Here is an 18,985-nt window from a genome sequence, read left to right on the forward strand (position 1 = left end):
CTTCGGTTCCGACTAAAAAGTTGTGCCGTATGTTATCGACGGAAGGTACATAGTGCTATGACAGCAAAAGCCTGTTGACCTATATTTTTATGTTGGCAACACGCCTATGAACAATCCAGGGACTTTTTTTTTTAATGTGATATAAAGTATATTCTGTCTGTTAAGCCATTTCCGTCAGTAGAAAAAGCGGCATGTTTAAATAATATAGGCACGATCAAAGAATATAATACTCATGGGCACGATATAGTCCCATAGAAAATTTGAATTTCGCGCCGTTTTCTACTGACAAAGTTGTTTGGCTGGCTATAATAATTTCTGTATTAAATCAATATTACAGAAAAGTGTCATTGATGTACTTATTATATATATAATAGTTTAATATGCTACACCACAATATTTTATTTTTTTATTTATTTAAACTTTATTGCACAATACATGAAGAGTACAAATGGCGGACTTAATGCCAGAAGGCATTCTCTACCAGTCAACCATGAGCCAAACCGAAAGATCCTAATTGGTGCAGGGTCAGAATACAGAGTAAAATGACAAAAACAATATCACAAAATTATATAAAATTATACGTACATAAATAATATGATACATAAATATAAATACATACATATATAAATATATACCCATTGTGAAACATCATGAGGACGACTTTTGAACCTTGTGAAACAGATGCTTGCGCAACATGCGCTTGAAGGAGAATTTGTTCTGGGCTTGTCTCCTAGAGAGAGGAAGATCATTCCACAGCCGGATTGCCTGAATGTTGAAGGAATTCGACATGAAACCTGTACGATGTCGAGGGACAATAAGTTGAAGGTTACGGGAGGTTCGGAGATCGGTGCCGGGGCGCGGAGTAACAAATTTGAATTTGGAACGAAGGTAATCAGGGGCTGAAGGATTAAATAAAATTGAAAACAAAGTGCAGAGAATACGCAAGGATCGACGTTCACGAATAGGGAGCCAGTTAAGTTTTTTGCGATAAACGGAGATATGGTCGTATTTTCGGAGTCCAAAGACAAACCTGATACAATTGTTAAGTAACCGATCGAACTTGGTTAGGTAAGCTTGTGAGAGATTGCTGTAACACACATCAGCATAATCCAGGATGGGCAGAACGAGGGCTTGGACAAGAAGAGTCTTGGTGCAGGTCGGGAGAAAATGTTTAAACCGATAAAGTGCTCTTAGAGTATTGGTCACTCTACGACAAACGTCTGACACCTGAGGATCCCAGGTCAGCCCACTATCGATGATCAACCCCAGGTTCTTCACTTGCGGCACAAAAGGTATATCTACTTGCTCATACTGGATAGGGGCTAAGTACGTCGTGTCCGTCAAAGACAGCAAGCGCGCACTACCAAGTATGATGGCCTGACATTTGGTGGGGTTCACTGCAATGCCATAACAACGTGACCAGGTAGATATGAAGTTAAGATCAGCGTTCAAATTAGCAATAACTCGATCCAAATCGTCGGTGCTTGCTTGAGTGTATAGCTGCAAGTCGTCGGCATACAAATGGTAATATTATATTAGATAATAAATTGACCTCGCTATTGCGGTACAGCAACATGATGTAAGCAGGGCGGATATAAATTATTTTCCTTTTTTCTTATATCTTTTCACTTTATAGAAAGGGCCTTAATGGATATAGAAACAAACCACATTTTTTTTCTTCGACCATTTGGACAAAGCCATACCGCCTTGTCATAAGTAGGAATTTTTCTTTTCAGTAAGTTCGATCCAGTAAACGTCTTCAGTAAAATACTATTCATAATAGGTCAATTCCGAAATCAATGTCTTCAGTAGTTTTCATTTTCGTAGTACTTTAAGTAAAATGCGTCTCTTCCAGCTATTTAGTCATATCCATTAAGTTTTATATTTATTTTCCCAAATAGACAAATCCTGTAATATTTTCGTAGCAATGTTAATGTTAGTTTGAATAATGCATTTATTGCATTAAAAACTTAAATTAGAAATAATAGTGTACTATTCATGAAACAGACCACATATTTTGGAGCACTTTTTTTATTATTTGAATGCTGGTAAGCTTTACTGTCTAATGTCAATGTCAGAAATGTCATTATCAATTTGTCACAACTTTACAACAAACCAAAACTTGTTGCAACTTGTAACTTTCAGTATATATTTTTTATTTTAACGTCTAAACGATGTGAAGTGGTAATTTTCGTTGCCTTCTCATTTGTCAGCATTTCATTAGAAGTTCCTGGTAAGTTAGCATTTGTAATACATCGCGTTATGTGCATGCGTGATACGTTTAGTTCAGTGTGAGCTTTGTTTGGATTCTGGAATCTTAAAAACCGTTGATTTTTGTTCGTCGTCACAGGTTATTGTCTCATAACAAGGACCAGCGCGATCACAGGTTTTACAGGACTAGTAGTGACAAAATACAAGGAGTACTACCGTTACTTACTGACTGCTATTTTATGACTGCCCCATCACTTCTTTTCTCTTTATACTGCCCCATCACTTGTAACAGCCATGAACGCCATTGAAAAACAGTTACTATGGCCACTATGATCCTCGAGCTGCAGCTCTTGGCCACAGACTGGCCTACTCGCGCGATTAATCGCGGCGCTTCATATTTTATATTGCCGGTCCTTTGACTCACGCCAAAAGGAACGGTGAGGCCTTACAAGGGGCATGACGAGTAACGTGGCCACACTACGTCTCTGCCTACTTTCGTCTCTACTTCCTATGCCACTCGTCGAGTATGTGGCTGGGATATTACAGCTCCTAATTTAAATATGGTACCATAGTGCACAAACAAAAAAGTGGAAGTTTTTCCCTAATTTGAGGTTGTTAATATGATTAAATTAACTCATGTTTAACAAGAAACCTAATAACTAGACACAATTCAAAGGGTTATAATGTATAAAATTGTATTTTTACTTCACCAAAGAGTAATTCATATTAAAGGAGGTGTAAAGTCTCAGAAAATGTGTGCTTCAAATTTGTGCCATATAGTGACATCAAGTTTGGCTGTCAAATATGCACATTTTTAGGGTTCCATACCCAAAGGGTAAAACGGGACCCCATTATTGAGACTCCACTGTCTGTCTGTCACCAGGCTGTATCTCAATGAGTGATAGACAGTTGAAATTTTCACAGATGATGTATTTCTGTTGACACTATAACAACAAATACTAAAAGTACGGTTCCAGTTTTTTATGAGACATCTCTTCTATTGTCTATTCTATAAACAAGGCACATTGTGGGCTGAGCACAGGACCACGCGACAATATCCACGAGATACTCAAGATAGATATCTCTGTGCTCCTATGCTAAGCCTACTGGGACCAGTTTTAAACTGATTTCTCTTAGTAACTAGCTATATTTTCTGTTAGGCGGGGGTCCACACAGAACGAGCATACGCAAACGGCCAGTGTAGACTCAGCTGAGGCGGCGCGCGCGTTTTCCTCGCCGCGCTCACTTTAACTTATTTTAAACCAAATTCTGTGTTTTTACAATTATAAGCTATTATGAAAAACGCTCCACATGTTTAACAAATTTCAGTAATAAAATTAAACTTTATCCTTGTCTTTCAGCCATGGCATGCTGTGCATTCAACGGGCACATATCAGAAATACCAAACATATCTGTGGACAACTTCACAAACAAAAATGTGCAAGCATATTTCCTCAGCCACACCCATACAGACCACACGCACGGCTTGTATGATCCCCGCGTCATACAAACATTGAAAACGAATGGTGCGGTCATGTACATGTCGGAGATGTCAGCTGCTATAGTGAAGTATGAAGTTAAATGCAGATTGGGAAATTATGATACTGATGAGATCGTTAACCGAATAAGGATTGTAGGAATAGGTGAGTGTAATTGATATATGGGTAGAATTCGTGTGCGTTATACGCTGTACAGGCCCCATTCTTATTGCCCTAAGGCTCCCTTTTAGATATACATATGTCAATGAATGCTTTTTAGTCATTTTTTATTTTACAGGAACAATAGAAGTAATCTTAAAGGCGGACCCCAAGCGGCGCCAGAGACAGACCAAGCTTTATGTGACGGCCATACCCGCTGCACACAGTTTTGGGTCCGTCATGTTTCTGTTCAAGACGGACCTCACTACGGTGCTCTACACAGGTATTCATTGTAGAAACAACAGAGGTAGTGTTAAGGGTGGACCCCAAGCAGCGCCAGAGACAGACCAAGCTTTATGTGACCGCTGTACCCGCCGCACACAGTTTTGTGTCCGTCATGTTTCTGTTCAATGCGGACCTCACTACGGTGCTCTACACAGGTATTTATTATATAAACAACAGAGGTAGTGTTAAGGGTGGACCCCAAGCAGCGCCAGAGACAGGCAAACTTTATGTGACCGCTGTACCCGACGCACACAGTTTTGGGTCCGTCATGTTTCTGTTCAAGACAGACCTCACTACAGTGCTCTATACACGTATTTATATTTTTAAACTGTTTATTTCCCCGATACTAAAATGACAGTTGGCGATCCCCATCTGCCTAATTCAACTGCCATTTCAGTGCAAAACCAGAGAGCTAGGGTAAATCATTTTAATCGCATCGTATCATGTTTGGCATACTTATCGAAAGTCATAATGTAATGATAGTCATATTATCATTAGTCATAACTCTGAAAAAGTTAACTTTTCAGGAATTTCCAGGAATAGGTTATCCTATAGATAGATTAGGTTAGGTTTGTTTTATGGCAATCCTGAGAATTTACGCGTTTCTGAGAAAAACCAAATTATGGCTACCGTAAAACCACCCAACTATAGTCCAAAGCTCTTAACTATGGTCCACAAATAAACTCAATTTTTTTTCGTTCAGGTGTGTATTTTACTATATTTTTGTAGTTCTAAGGCAAAGTATGTTTATAAATAGAAGGTAAAACTAGGAGTAAACCAAAAGGAACATTGGTATAGATACTTCATTTCCTTTTGAACTTGTGGACCATAGTTGCAGTATTGGACTATAGTTGGGTGGTTTTACGGTAACGAAAATGCGGACAAACAATACATTATGACTTAAAACTTTAAGGGAAACAATAAAGACCCCATTTTAATATCAAGTAGCTTAGTAAGAAACCATTCTGGCCAAAGGCTGTGTGTGGCGTAATCTGCCGAATCCTACACCAGAACAGGTCATGCAGCAAAAAATTGCTGTGTGTGTACATGATTTTTATATGTTTTTGACAGACATTCCGCCCATTCCTGCGCTTACTTTAGAAATTAAACAACGGAATTTCTCTGGTCACGGAATAAATTCAAATATAATAATAATAATAATTCAGCCTATATACGTCCCACTGCTGGGCACAGGCCTCCTCTCATGTGCAAGAGGGCTCGGGCTATAGTCCCCACGCTAGCCCAATGCGGATTGGAGACTTCACATACACCTTTGTTGAATTTCTTCGCAGATGTGTGCAGGTTTCCTCACGATGTTTTCCTTCACCGAAAAGCTAGTGGTAAATATCAAATGACATTTCGTACACAAAAATCAAAATAATAAATAATTCAAATGTAGGGTGATAAGTTCATATTAACATACAATTGGCACGATATGTAATTTATTAATGTTCTTCAGGTGACTTCAGAATAAGCATAAACGACGTTCCAAAATTCAACCAACTTCACGACAATGGCACCCCAATACCCATAGACACGCTATACGTCGACACAACTTTTTTAGACGACCGTTACATAACGTTCCCGAAACGAAGCGTCAGTGTGGACGCAGCGTTGAATGAGATAGAACGATGGCTGAAAGAGAAGGGGAGAGTCGCTATTAAAACGTCGGCTAAGTTTGGATATGAGTTTGTTTTTAATGAGATTTTTAAAAAGTTGGGGGTTAAGGTTTTTGTGGAGGAAGTGAGATGGAAGGAGCTTTATAGGTGAGTGTTTTCACTCTACTGCTTAAGAGGATACAGGAGCTGAGATTTAAATATTTTAGGTGAATATATCCGTCTCACCAACGGAAGCGGCACCTAAAACTAGTGCGATAAGGATAACGCCAAGTTAGGCGAAAAATCCTGCGTAAAAATATAAAAAAAACGATGTTTCGTACTCAACTGTTTCCTGCTACAAAACTTAACCAAATGTAACGAAATTTTGAGATCTAAATGGTAATGAAATTATCTGTGTCGAGCTGTTTTGCTTTTTAAGCTAATTGATGTCAGTTTTGAATACCATGCTTCTCTTTGCGGCCTAGTATAAATTAGGCCATTTTTTGCGAATATTTGAAGTGTACTAGCGCCTTAAGAAAAAAAAAAGCCAATATTAAACAGATATTAATAATAATAATCTGTGCTGAAAAAAAACATTACTCTAGCTTCAAAAACCACGGAGGAAACAGTCGAGTACATTTGTATGGAGAAATTACCACTCCTGTTGCCTCTTAATGTGGGTTATGTTATTGTTATTCCGATGTATTCGGGTAATACCGAAAATGGGCTCTGGGGGTCTGGCCAAGATGCCAATCATTTGCACGAACAAGCTTTAGTTAAATTTGTCGAAGCGCAAATGATTGGCGCATCTTGGCTACACCTGATATGATGAAATTTCTGCAAAATACTTGTGCGCGCTGAGACCCCATGGACCAAGAGTTTCAACGCCTTTCCATTTATATTTCAGCCATCTCCAACACTTAGTCCCCGGTGTAACCAACGAACAATCACCAGTCCACCTCTGCTGGCCCAAGAACCGCAAAGACCACACACATTGCACCCCGGACCCCACCAACCATAAGTACTTGAACATACACCTTTCCGCCCAAAAGTGGGCCCACTATGACTCCGAAGATAACCCGATAAGTAAAGTATCGGAAAACGAGATAGATGTATGCTTCAGTACGCATTGCAGTAAGTCGGAGTTAATGTATTTTGTTAATTATTTTATGCCAAAGAAGATTGTAGGGTTTCCTAATAAGTTTGGTAGTCCGGTTAAAGATGAGATGTTGCCGAAGAAAGCGAAGTTTGAGGATGGGAAGTTGGATAAAAAAGTTTTGAGAGAGATATTTGACATTTGAACTTAGGATTAAAAGAAAAATGTTGTTACTATTAACGAAGAAAAAGTTTTAAATAGAGGTGTATTGTTAAAGAAAACTTTGTAACGACGTAAATTTACTGCCATCTTTCGACTTCGACACATAATTAAAACTTTTAGAACGCTATTTGACTTTGATCCTTATTCCTTCACTGATATGAGTTAAATTAGTTAAATATCAAAAAGTGGCGCCATCTTACCGGGCACTACCTAAAGGTTATGGCGCCATCGCTCGAAACGATGCCGCCATACCTTTGGCCTTTGATCTATTAGATGGCGCCACTTTTTGATATTTAACAAATTTAACACATATCAGTGAAAGAATAAGGATCCAAATCAATTGGCGTGCTAAAAGTTTTAGTCATGTGTCGAAAGATGGCAGTAAATTTACGACGCTGCAAAGTTTTCTTTGACAACACACCTTTTTTTTTTAATTGTCTTTGCTATTAATGAACTTAATATTTAATTTGTTATGTTTATACTTAATATGAGAAATGCGATAATACCAAAGAGAATTTAGTATAGAGGTGTATTGTCAAAGTAAATTTTGTAGTCAACTAAATGTACTGCCATCTTTCGACACAGGACTGAAACTATTAGAATGACATATGCCTATTTGATCCATGGTCTTTCACTTATATGTGTTAAATATCAAACGGTGTCGCCATCTACTCGAGTATAGGCCAAAGGTATAGCGGCATAGCGGCAATTTTTCGAGCGATGGCGCTATACCTTTGGCCTATGCTCTAGTAGATGGCGCCACTTTTTGATATTTAACAAGTTTAACACATATCAGTGTAAGTATAAGGATCAAAATCAGATGGCGTTCTAAAAGTTTTAATCATGTGTCGAAGGACTCGAAAGATGCCAGTAAATTTACTGTGGCTACAAAGTTTACTTTGACAATCCACCTCTATTTCAAATTCTCTTAGATAATACGTAGGTTTAATGATAAGGCCTTTAAGGACTGTAATGTTAAAGTAAGGACGCTAAGCTCAAAAAATTTAGTACGTTGACCCGCCTGTTTCTGTCTCTATCGCACGCACGTAAACTATACACGGTGTAACACGAGGAAACCGAAAGATTTTATACTTGACGCGGCCAATGATGATCCGTATGACAGTTTCTCGATTTCACTATTGGATAGACTTAATTTGAGAAATAATTGAAGTAATAGGTTTTTACCGTATTTTAATTACTAAATTGTTACATTTCTCAATGAAAAATGTGTTAAAGTACCAAAAATAAATCAAAAACATTGACATTGACAGTTACTCCATACAAAATGAACTGCCATAGGGATCATCAATGGCCGCGTCAAGTATAACAATGTATTCCTGGTCACATTTAGAGATTAAAATGTCATATAAACTTTTCTGGATTTCGCCTAGTTTCAGAGTTAACACCTATTAAAAAAAAACTATTGTCTTAGTGGAAAACGCCTCTTTGATGGCGATGATGCCATTATGGGGCGTAGTCTAAATATCATTTTTGATAGGTAGATGTCAAAAAGTGACAAATAACCTTTGCAAAAACCAGATTGTACAATAAAAAACGTAAAAATTCAATTTCAGTGCCAGTTTTACCATAACATTAACTTTTTATGTCCAATACATTAAAAAATTGAAAAAAAAAAATCCATATTTACTTAAGCTCATATAACATTTTTTCTTTCTTTTGGCCTCAGAAGCACGTGGTTAAATTATTTCTGGTTCCTCTTTACACCGTGTATTGTTGCCCCACCCATGATGCCAGCGGTCAATGCCACTGTTATCGGGACAGCAGTATAATACGCGTGCTGTAAATATAGGATCAGGCGAGTAAATGTACGAAATTCTTTGTACTTAGCGTCCTTACTTTAGTATTTTTTTTTTATACTAAGTCGGTGGCAAACAAGCATACGGCCTGCCTGATGGTAAGCAGTATCCGTAGCCTATGTACGCCTGCAACTCCAGAGGAATTACATGCGCGTTGCCGACCCTAATCCCCTCCCACCCTCGTTGAGCTCTGGCAACCTTACTCACCGGCAGGAACACAACACGTAGTATGTAAAAAGATTAAAAAAAATTGGTTTTAAATAAAATATTATCTACATTGAATTATGAAATTTAGCTTTTATGCACATTAATAAATAGTTAGCGAGTTGTTTCATGAAAAGGCGGTTAATAAAAATAAGTAATATTCAGAAAATTGGCCGTATGGTGACATTGTACACTTTGTCTAACTAACTCTATCTTGAAAACGATAATTTATTTAAAAGGTAATTATTTATCATATAAATAAAAAAAGGTTGTGACATAACTCTCTGACCAGACTAAGTGTATGGAAAATGTCGCTTTCCATATTAAAAGATACCTTATGGTAACTGCATAAGGTACATTTTATATAAAAATCCATATTTTACTATATAAGTATGAACTAATGTGTTTTGTTCGAGTTTGAACTTTATTATTTTAGTCATTAAGTGCATTTTTGTTTACTTGTTTTTTTATAACACTAACATTTTCTTTCAATGGATTTTTTTTTCATAATTATGTTATGAAGACTGTTTTACTGAAATTTTGACTGACATTACAATTGTTGAATTGTGTTATTTTAATTGTATGAATAAAATAAATGATATATATTTTCTACCCAACTATTTAATTCACCTCCTCAAATTAATTTGTATTTACATATATCTCAGTATAATTTAGGGAGTTTTGCAGTTCTAAGGTTATAAATTTAACCTGAGCTTTGGGGCGTATTGAATTGAATCTCTGGCTAAATCTGCAGCTAGACGATTAGGCGTCCTTCCTAAGGTTAAGCAGTACTTCACACCGGGGCAGCTTCTTCAGCTTTACATAGCTCAAGTCCGCCAAGTATCAGCTAGCCGCCTTAGATTCTATAGACAAACGCGCTAGGAAGCTTATTGGAGATGCGAGATTGGTAGAGGCTAGACTGCAGAGCCTAGAACACCGTAGAAAGGTAGCCTGTTTATCGGTAGGTTCTACGCTGCAAGGACGAACACCCTGCCGACGGCGAGCGGTGCGGTGATAGAAAGCGGCCGTTGACATCATGTCATACAATTCTTCAGAGCACAGCCCATTGTACAAGCGGTAGAACACACAAGGAGGCAAAGTGTCTCCTTAGACTTAAAGGCTCAATACCGCTTGTGAGTTTCTTTTAAGAATTTGCTAACATAAACTACCCTTCTTCTTCCTCGCGTTGTCCCGGCATTTGCCACGGCTCATGGGAGCCTGGGGTCCGCTTGACAACTAATCCCAAGATTTGGCGTAGGCACTAGTTTTTACGAAAGCGACTGCCATCAGACCTTCCAACCCAGAGGATAAACTAGGCCTTGTTGGGATTAGTCCGGTTTCCTCACGATGTTTTCCTTCACCGAAAAGCGACTGGTAAATATCAAATGATATTTCGTACATAAGTTCCGAAAAACTCATTGGTACGAGCCGGGGTTTGAACCCGCGACCTCCGGATTGCAAGTCGCACGCTCTTACCGCTAGGCCACCAGCGCTTCAACTAATAAACTACCCGAGACCGCAAAAGTTATAAGTTGATCACCGCTGGAAGAACTAATTTAATGGGATCGTAAAAATTCAATCAGTCTTAATTAAAATGGATTAACTGGAAATCATGAGGTTACTCTCAATTGATAGTATGAAGGCGTTAACATTTGTACTGGTTACATACATCTTTTTAAATCGTGAGTATACAGGGTGGATTTTCTTTCTGGGTCAGTGAGGGCAGCTACCAGATCCCGTGCCGCTACGCGAAAAAGGTCTGAGAAGACCTTCCCTCGATTTCAAATTGATGAAGATTGTCGTTCACAGATTTTGGAAAAAACATACAGGGTGCGAGGAAAAGGTCATTTTTGATAAACTTTTTTTTTTATGCCAATCGATCCCATATATCGTGGATTAAAAGCTTAAAATTTCCGGCTAGAAAAGCCACAAATCGAGATAAAGTTTTCCCATACCATTTGTCTGAAAATGAAAACTTATTTTTTACATGCTATTTTATGGCAATCGCTTTCATTCCGGTCCAGTATCAAGTTTTGTAGGGGTCAACTTAAGGCCACACATTAAAGTAAAATTTTTCCATACATTTACTATGGAGAAAACGAGAAATTATTAGAAATCCCCTTTTTTTTATTTTTTTTTCACGTCTACACTGGCTGTTTCGTGCGCGAGGAAATTGGCTCGCTCTGTGTGGACCCGCCTATTTATTATATTGTCCCTGTCACACGATGTTATAACATTTTATAACAGTCAATGTGGGAGCACCAGTCACGAAAAATATGAGCAGCGTGGCGCGGACGCGTGCGATGAACTTTACCTACAATGGCACCCGCTTGCGTGAAACCCGCAGACATTTTGCACTTATCCATTGTTGTACCTGACTACTTGCTAAAATGTTTTACTTCCATCAGATGCGGCTGCGTGGAAAAAACCGAAACCTTTTAACTACACAAAGTAAGTGGGAAAAATAATACCAAGTACCTCAACCGCTCGGAATACAAGACTCAGAACCGGTTTTAAATAGCGGTAAATACCGGTTTATTCCGCTGTTACTCCGAACTTTCATAAGAACGCGAACTTTTTAAGAACTTTATTATAAGTATTGTAACCTAAATAACCCCGTTTATTCGACGAGCGACGCAAGACGGTGTGCCGCGTAAACAAAGACACCTAAATTGGAAGAAGCCGGTTTCAAGTTTCAAAGAACTTTATGGAAATGTTATCCTTAAAACCGGTTTAAAAATAACGGTTTTACCACCGAAACCGAAATTAAAAGGTTTTGCGCCAAGTACATGACGACGGTTTGGAAATTTAACCGATTTCCGAGCCTTGCCTCCATACTTCATATTCCCGGTCCTTTGACTCGCGCCAAAAACCCAACAAAATAGGGAGCAGTGGGCATGACGATAGTAATGTGACACTAGAGTCGGACCAAGCTATGTCGGCAGCGGTTTTGATAGCCCAGCCTGTTGTTAAGTAAACGTCATAATTTCATAGAAGTGTGACGTTTAAAATAACACTTTCACTTTCTGGGCTGTCAAAATCGCTGCTGACGTATCTTGGTCTGATTCTACGTCTCTGACTACTTCCCATGCCATTGGTCGAGTATGTAGCCGGTGTAATAAGTTCGTCTCATTTAGTATGGGATTTAGAAACAGCGCGCCAAGCGGAACGTTATGGAAACTTAAAATCCCATACAAAATGAGACTTCACACAAACGCGTACGTCACGTTACGCCATCGAATAAATTTACACTAGGGGTGCTGACTGTAGAGTCCATAAGTGATATCACATCACTAATTGAAAGCTGTCACTTTTGACAGCTAGATATTGATTGCATCAGAAAATGGAAACAATGTTAGGCAGCTAGTTAAATCTGAATGTATGCGAAAAAAGGATAAATAAAGACAATTGTGGTTTTAAACAATAAGTGTTTTAATTAAGAATCTGTACACTGACCACATTGGCGCCATTCATGTATTATGTACGACATTATAGGGGTGGGGGAGGGCAGGGTTGTTTTTATATAAGATCATAAAAATGCGAAAAGCTAAGATTATAATTTGAAAATTCACGGAATTCGAATCGAATTATTCGATTCCTCCACGAGGAAGCGGTTTTGGTTCTGTGGTTAGTTCGTGTCATCCACGAACGTTACGAACATGATAATATAAGGCAAGCCACGCGTCTTTGTGAATGACACGGTTTATATACAAGTTTTGTTTTTCAGAATGTCTGCGAACTTGGACAACCCAAACTTCATAAGGGATCGGTTTAAAAGTAATGAATCTACATTTTGTTTTACTTTATTGAAGTGAAAACTTCTTTAGCGGCGCTGTGCACTTTTTGTGATGGGGAAAAAAATGTTAAACTCGCGACCGGTCACGTGACCGACAGATTCGTCAGATTGAAAATTCGTAAGACGGACACGTGACCCGATCGAAGAACTGTTACAATGTCATTGAAGCCAGTAGACCACCGGCGCGGCGTAGGAGAGGAAGTATCCCCCTCTCTTTCTACCGCGAGGCGAAAATGTATGTAAATGTAGTATGTGTGTTTATTCCAAAATATCAAAAATGCACAACGTTAATATTCAAGTTTTCACTTCTGCCGGCACTCTCTTAGTGCAACCCGTTGTTTTTTTTTAAACTCATTCACTGCCAGGTGCCAGGGCGAGTTATGCGTTTTAGTTATGTATGTTATGTTAGTTAGTTATGTAGCCAATAACACGGTTTTCCCCGTTTATAGCGAAAAGCGCCTACGAACAGAGAACTCGCCTAGCGGGTCGTTGGCGGTGAATGTGTTAAGTGTACGTTTTCGTAAAATGCGTTGGAATACTTGGAATAAGACTGGGTCAGGAAGACCGGATATTTAATAAACAATCTACAGTAGCCGGCAAACAACTTGACCGTGACCTTGATGCGCAGTAGCGGATTTACGTACAATTCACGCTACTGCGCACTCAAGGTTGGTTCAAGTTGTTTGCCGGCTACTGTACGAAACTACGTCACTGCAAAATTATGGCATAGGTACTTACTACTTTTTATGACTCGAGTAAAATTGGCCTCTAGTATTCGAGTCTTTTAGGCGATATAAGTTACTTTCGAGTTAGTTCACGTTCTGAGGACGTTACTTTCAAGATAGGTCAGTTTTTGAGGACTTCACTTTGCGCAGGCGTCCATTAATTTCATATTAGTCCAATAATCATTCACTTAATTTTATATAAAGAGCGCGTGAAGCGCGCTCTGAATGTCGACCAGAACTTGCAGGCGCCCAGTAGTATGCGAAATCTCGCGCGCTCTTTGATTATCGGGTTTCGTCCGACATTGTAGTGTGAAGGGCCCCGCAGGCGCCCAATCTTATAGTGTAAAATACTGCCACAGACCCCCTAAATGTAGGGAGCGTGCAAAGCAGCCATGTGCCAGCACTGCCAGCAGCTGGAGTCCAGTACCCAGGGGACTACCGCGAAAACCGAAATTCACAAATTGCGGATCTTTCTCTTTTACTAAGACGTAATTAGAGTGACAGAGAAAAACGCCCGCAAAAGACGAACTTCGACTTTCGCGGTTACAGCCCAGTTGAGACAGTGACTAGGGGTATATATACCTACGCGAATAAAAAAAATTCGTTAGCGCGATGTAGAACATTACAAATTCAAAAATCCTCTTGCCTGTTTTTGAATGATACTTCGTACTTAGTATTTTTACTATAAATGAGTTTATCGAAATTGAAGGTAAGATGGCCTATAGTATAGTTCATGTTAATGTCTGCAGACGAAATCTACAAGCCAATCATGCCGACGAATTTTCGGGAGCGCTTCAACCATCCCTACGCGCCATCTTGGATGGACTACTGCGACCCCTACCACTGCAATGACTACCACAGGGTACCTTTCACCGCTTATAAGTACTTTCATCATAACTTATTATTTTCTGTACATGAGCCAATGGTTTTTCCAGGATGTAAAACTATTGAGATTTGATGGAATCTAAAATACTAGACGAAGACAAAGTTATTACGTTACCCGTAAACCACGAACGCTATTAAGGGTTCCGAACGTCGGGATGTATGTATGTTTATTAACTAAAACCATTTACTAAAACCCCTTAATACTGAGCAACTTTTATTATGGGGCCAACCCATTTCTTGGTTTAACCCATTGGTTGACTAGTAGAGAATGCCTTAAGGCATTAATTTCGCCATTTGTACCTTCATGTATTGTGCAATAAAGATTAAATAAATAAATAACCCCGAAATCACGAAAACAAAATTTACTCTCCCATGGAAAATTTCAACGCCAGACCAGCTCAAATGTACGATGTGCCAAATTTTATTTCGTGATGTTTTCGGGGTTGATTCCATAGTAAAAGTTATACAGTATGACCTAAATATACGGGTACGGGTTTTAGTTAATCAACATACTATAGTAGGTCGTTACTGTTTAGCCAAGGGATGAAATTAAGCCTTTCAAGCTTTTAGGGTCGGCAACGCGCATAACTCCTCTGGAGTTGCAGGCGTACATAGGCTACGGAGACTGCTTACCATCAGGCGGGCCGTATGCTTGTTTGCCACCGACGTAGTATAAAAAAAAAGCGATTTAACCACTCTACTTTTCATTTCGAATACGTGGAAAGTAAAATACATGTATTATTTTAATTTTAACAACATGACGTAATAATTTCCATTTATTCTATAACAATATACATAATATATATATATATATATACAGAGGATTACTATAACTAGCTTAAGAGGCTGTCAATACCTAAACCGCGCACACTGTCTATTTCTATCGGAGTAAATGAGATAGCACTGTCGCATGTTACTGGGCCTGGGCAAGGGAATAATAAGAAAAATATTTAAATAAAACAAAGTGGATTATTAGTGTAATATTTTACTCAATAGCGGTTTAGATATAAATGTTTTGAAATTGTGATTTTAATTGCAGACCCATAAGTCAAAACAATAAAGACATAAAACCGATTAATTGTGATTTTAAGACCAATCTTTGCAATTATTTTCTATCGAGCCGATTTCTTTCAATCATGTATCGAGTACAACCACGGTCTTTGAAATATAATTAATATGAACATATATTTTTCTTACTTGACTAAAACAAATAGTCTTTCTTAAAGAACTGTTTTATTAACATCAATTTCAAGGACATTGGGTGTTGACAGCCTCTTAAGGGCTTGTTTCACAATGTCCAAGTAAAGTATTGGCTGGCTAATTAACAAATAAATTAATTGCCGGATAAAACTTCCTGCAAAACTTAGCACTGTATCTACCAGTTAAGCTTATTTGAACATTGTGAAACGCCAACGAACACTTTATTCGTCAGATAAGCGGCAAGTAGCTGATTTAGGACTTTACTTGGTCATTGTGAAACAGACCCTAAATCTAAAATAGGCCCTTGAGGCCTTGTACTAAGGAAGCTGGCGGCATTTCCTCGTTGTATCGCAATACTGATACCGCCAGCTCGGTCACCTGCAAAAAACTTGTGCGCGCTGGGACCCCATGGACCTAGAGTTTCAACGGCAAAAAAACAACATTACTAAGTCATTTTTATAGCATTTCTTAAGGATATTTTCATTTAACCATTTAAGTAAAAGTATCGTTATTTATGGAATGGGGAGTTAAAATATCAGAATGTATAAAAATCCATTAAAAACCAAATTCCAATTACTTATCGTAAAAAATGAAAAAGTCGTGCTTGGAAAGTAAAATGCTCTAATGCAGAAACGTATCACTTTCTGCACACTTTTTAGAACAACAACGACCCTCTTTCAGAGCATGAGAAATGAAAAATTAATTATACGCGAACGCGATATAATACGTTTTTATAGTTTTTATTTCACAAAGTTATTGTTAATATTAAAATATCCGCCGCGGCGCACGCGTTTTGATCGCCTGAGCGCGCCGCCGCCTCGGCCGAGCCACGTCTGGCCAGTTTGTGCGCAAGAAAATTGCCTCGCGCGTAAGCTCACTCTGTGTGGACCCGCCTATTGAGTGATAATATTAACAATAACTTTGTGAAATAAAACTATGTCTCGCTCTCTCGCTCTGTGTGGGGTCCACACTAATACTCATACAACTTGCAGGTGGCGTGCGGAATAAACCGGAAAGAGCGCGTATTCAAATGGTTTCAGAGCGGCTGCCACATCATCCTCAACAACGAGTGCGCCGACTTTAGAGGCAGCCTGAGTAAGAACTACGCGCTCCACGCCGGGCGCATTCGGCGCCCTCATAAGTGGGGCTCTTAGGGCTTACCGCGAGCCACGTTCGACGCGTTGCCTCTCTGTCGCACTTGTAAATTCGTACGTGTGACAGGGAGGCAACGTCGAACGTGATTCGCGGTAGGCCCTCTGCGCGCGCTCCACCGCCGGACACATTCGGCGCCCTCATACCTACTAAAATAGTCTGGCAAAGGCTGACATGCCTAAGTTGGGCTCTGAGGGCTTACCGCGAGCCACGTTCGACGTGTTGCCTCTCTGTCGCACTTGTAAATTCATACGTATGACAGGGAGGCAACACGTCGAACGTGATTCGCGGTAGGCGCTCTGCGCGCGCTCCACCGCCGGACGCATTCGGCGCCCTCATAGCTACTAAAATAGTCTGGCAAAGGCTGACATGCCTAAGTGGGGCTCTGAGGGCTTACCGCGAGCCACGTTCGACGTGTTGCCTCTCTGTCGCAGAAAATGTTTTTTTATGCGATTTTCAGAATACGACCAAACCGATACGAAGTTCTGCCATGCCTTCATACTGAACGTCCGGCAAGGTTGCCGCGACTGTGAACCCGACGGAAAGTTGGTCTGCGCCGTCAGCTTGGTGGACAACCATGTTACACTGTTCAGGTTCAATTCGTTATTTATTTTAAGATTTCCTTTATTTCTCTTCTTAGGATGAGGTTTTTTACAATATGGATATAAAACTAAAGGTAAAATATAAAACACATTAAAAAAAAAACAATACAAAACACAAATAAACACATTGTAAAAAATCTAAGTGCCGCCAGCAGCGGGGCAGGGTTCAAGCTGAAGGTGGTCAGGGCCGCAGAGAGGAACCGCCGGACTATGCGCGCCATGTCCAAGATCCGCCTTCTGCATCTGACCCTTGATCCAGCCACCTAGCGAGAGTCTCTCAAGGTGTTGGTTGAGACTCTTCCTAAACCTCGAAATCTCTGGAACAGTCCTGAAATTTGGTATGTATATGAATTAAAGGCGCCCTTTTCATGTGACATTTGACTTTTGGGGATCTCGAGGAACTGCCGCCATCTTGGAAAATGTGTACCATCCTGGAGACATTCGCGTTTTACTCTGAAACTACGTTCGCTCTGGAAATATGGTGTAAGGCAAAATTTAAAAAGTCCTGTATATTTTTGCGGAAAAAATACATGTCATAATGTAGTGTTTACCCAGGTATTGGCTGTTATATTTATAAATGTTGCTATGTATTTTTCGTGTCACTATTATATCACTGTAAATGTGAGGCTACAGTTCTTACAGAAAAATATTTGAACTTTGAATTTCATGAATTTCAGGGACCGATGCGCGCTGCAGTCTACCAACTGCGAGTCCAACACGTTTGACGGTACGTATAGTACGTCAGCTGCCGCTCCGTTGGCAGGTTGAACCGTGAGTACGGGGAGTTGGTCTGCGCCATCGACTTGGTAGACAACCATGCATGATACATTGCAGGGACCGAGGGACCGATGTGCGCTGCAGTCAGTCAGAAATAAATAATAATATGCCTTTCTTTTCAGAATACGAAGAAGTGGACATGGGCCTCTGCGTGTTCTATTTAAAAGAGAAAGCTCTGAAAATAAACATGGGTACAAACTAAGGAATCTTTTATTTACATATAAAATAAACAAGTACAACCATAGTACAAGTCCAAACGTCATGGCAGTTAAAATATATAACCACCTTAAAAATGATATCAAGGCTCAAAAAAATTACAAACAATTTAATAAAATGTTGAAAGACTTTCTGATAAATAAATGTTACTACAACTTACAGGACTTTTTTGATGATGATGTTACAGACACCTTCTAAGCAATTATAATTAACTATACTTAATGAAAACAATGACATTTATTTACAAACTTACCTAAATTTATAACCAAAAACTAAATCTGTATTATGAATATTGTACATTAATTTATTTATTTGTTTGACATTTATTAGTGATCTCATATTGTGTAATATAAGAATTGCTTCATGACTTTCTTAAATAAGTAGATAATTTTGATAATATGTTATGAGTTATGAATAATAAGATATTATATGCTGTGCCCTTGCAGGGTCCATGTGAGACATTGTATATCATATTGTATAACATCTATACTGTACCATGGTTGCAATAAAGAATGATTATGATTATGATTAAAATCACAATATTACAATAACAAAATCGACG

At 39.0% G+C, this 18,985-nt stretch overlaps 2 protein-coding genes across 2 annotated transcripts; both read left to right on the plus strand.

The window, feature by feature from the left end:
• The first annotated feature begins 730 nt into the window (after positions 1–730).
• Positions 731–9,682, plus strand: LOC133532747 (protein artemis-like). The gene is made up of 5 exons (XM_061871537.1): positions 731–2,233; positions 3,573–3,854; positions 3,988–4,131; positions 5,593–5,899; positions 6,639–9,682. The coding sequence occupies exons 2-5, from the start codon at positions 3,575–3,577 to the stop codon at positions 7,030–7,032; spliced, it is 1,125 nt and encodes a 374-aa protein (XP_061727521.1). The 5' UTR covers positions 731–2,233; positions 3,573–3,574; the 3' UTR covers positions 7,033–9,682.
• Positions 9,683–9,895: 213 nt separating this feature from the next.
• On the plus strand, positions 9,896–18,710 carry LOC133532757 (uncharacterized). The gene is made up of 8 exons (XM_061871550.1): positions 9,896–10,752; positions 11,479–11,521; positions 12,798–12,847; positions 14,341–14,453; positions 16,669–16,771; positions 17,289–17,421; positions 18,108–18,157; positions 18,330–18,710. Exons 1-8 carry the CDS (start codon positions 10,683–10,685, stop codon positions 18,407–18,409), a joined length of 642 nt encoding a protein of 213 aa, XP_061727534.1. The 5' UTR covers positions 9,896–10,682; the 3' UTR covers positions 18,410–18,710.
• Positions 18,711–18,985: the final 275 nt, after the last annotated feature.

Source organism: Cydia pomonella, chromosome 27 (genome assembly GCF_033807575.1).
Source record: "Cydia pomonella isolate Wapato2018A chromosome 27, ilCydPomo1, whole genome shotgun sequence".
Lineage (NCBI taxonomy): Eukaryota > Metazoa > Arthropoda > Insecta > Lepidoptera > Tortricidae > Cydia > Cydia pomonella.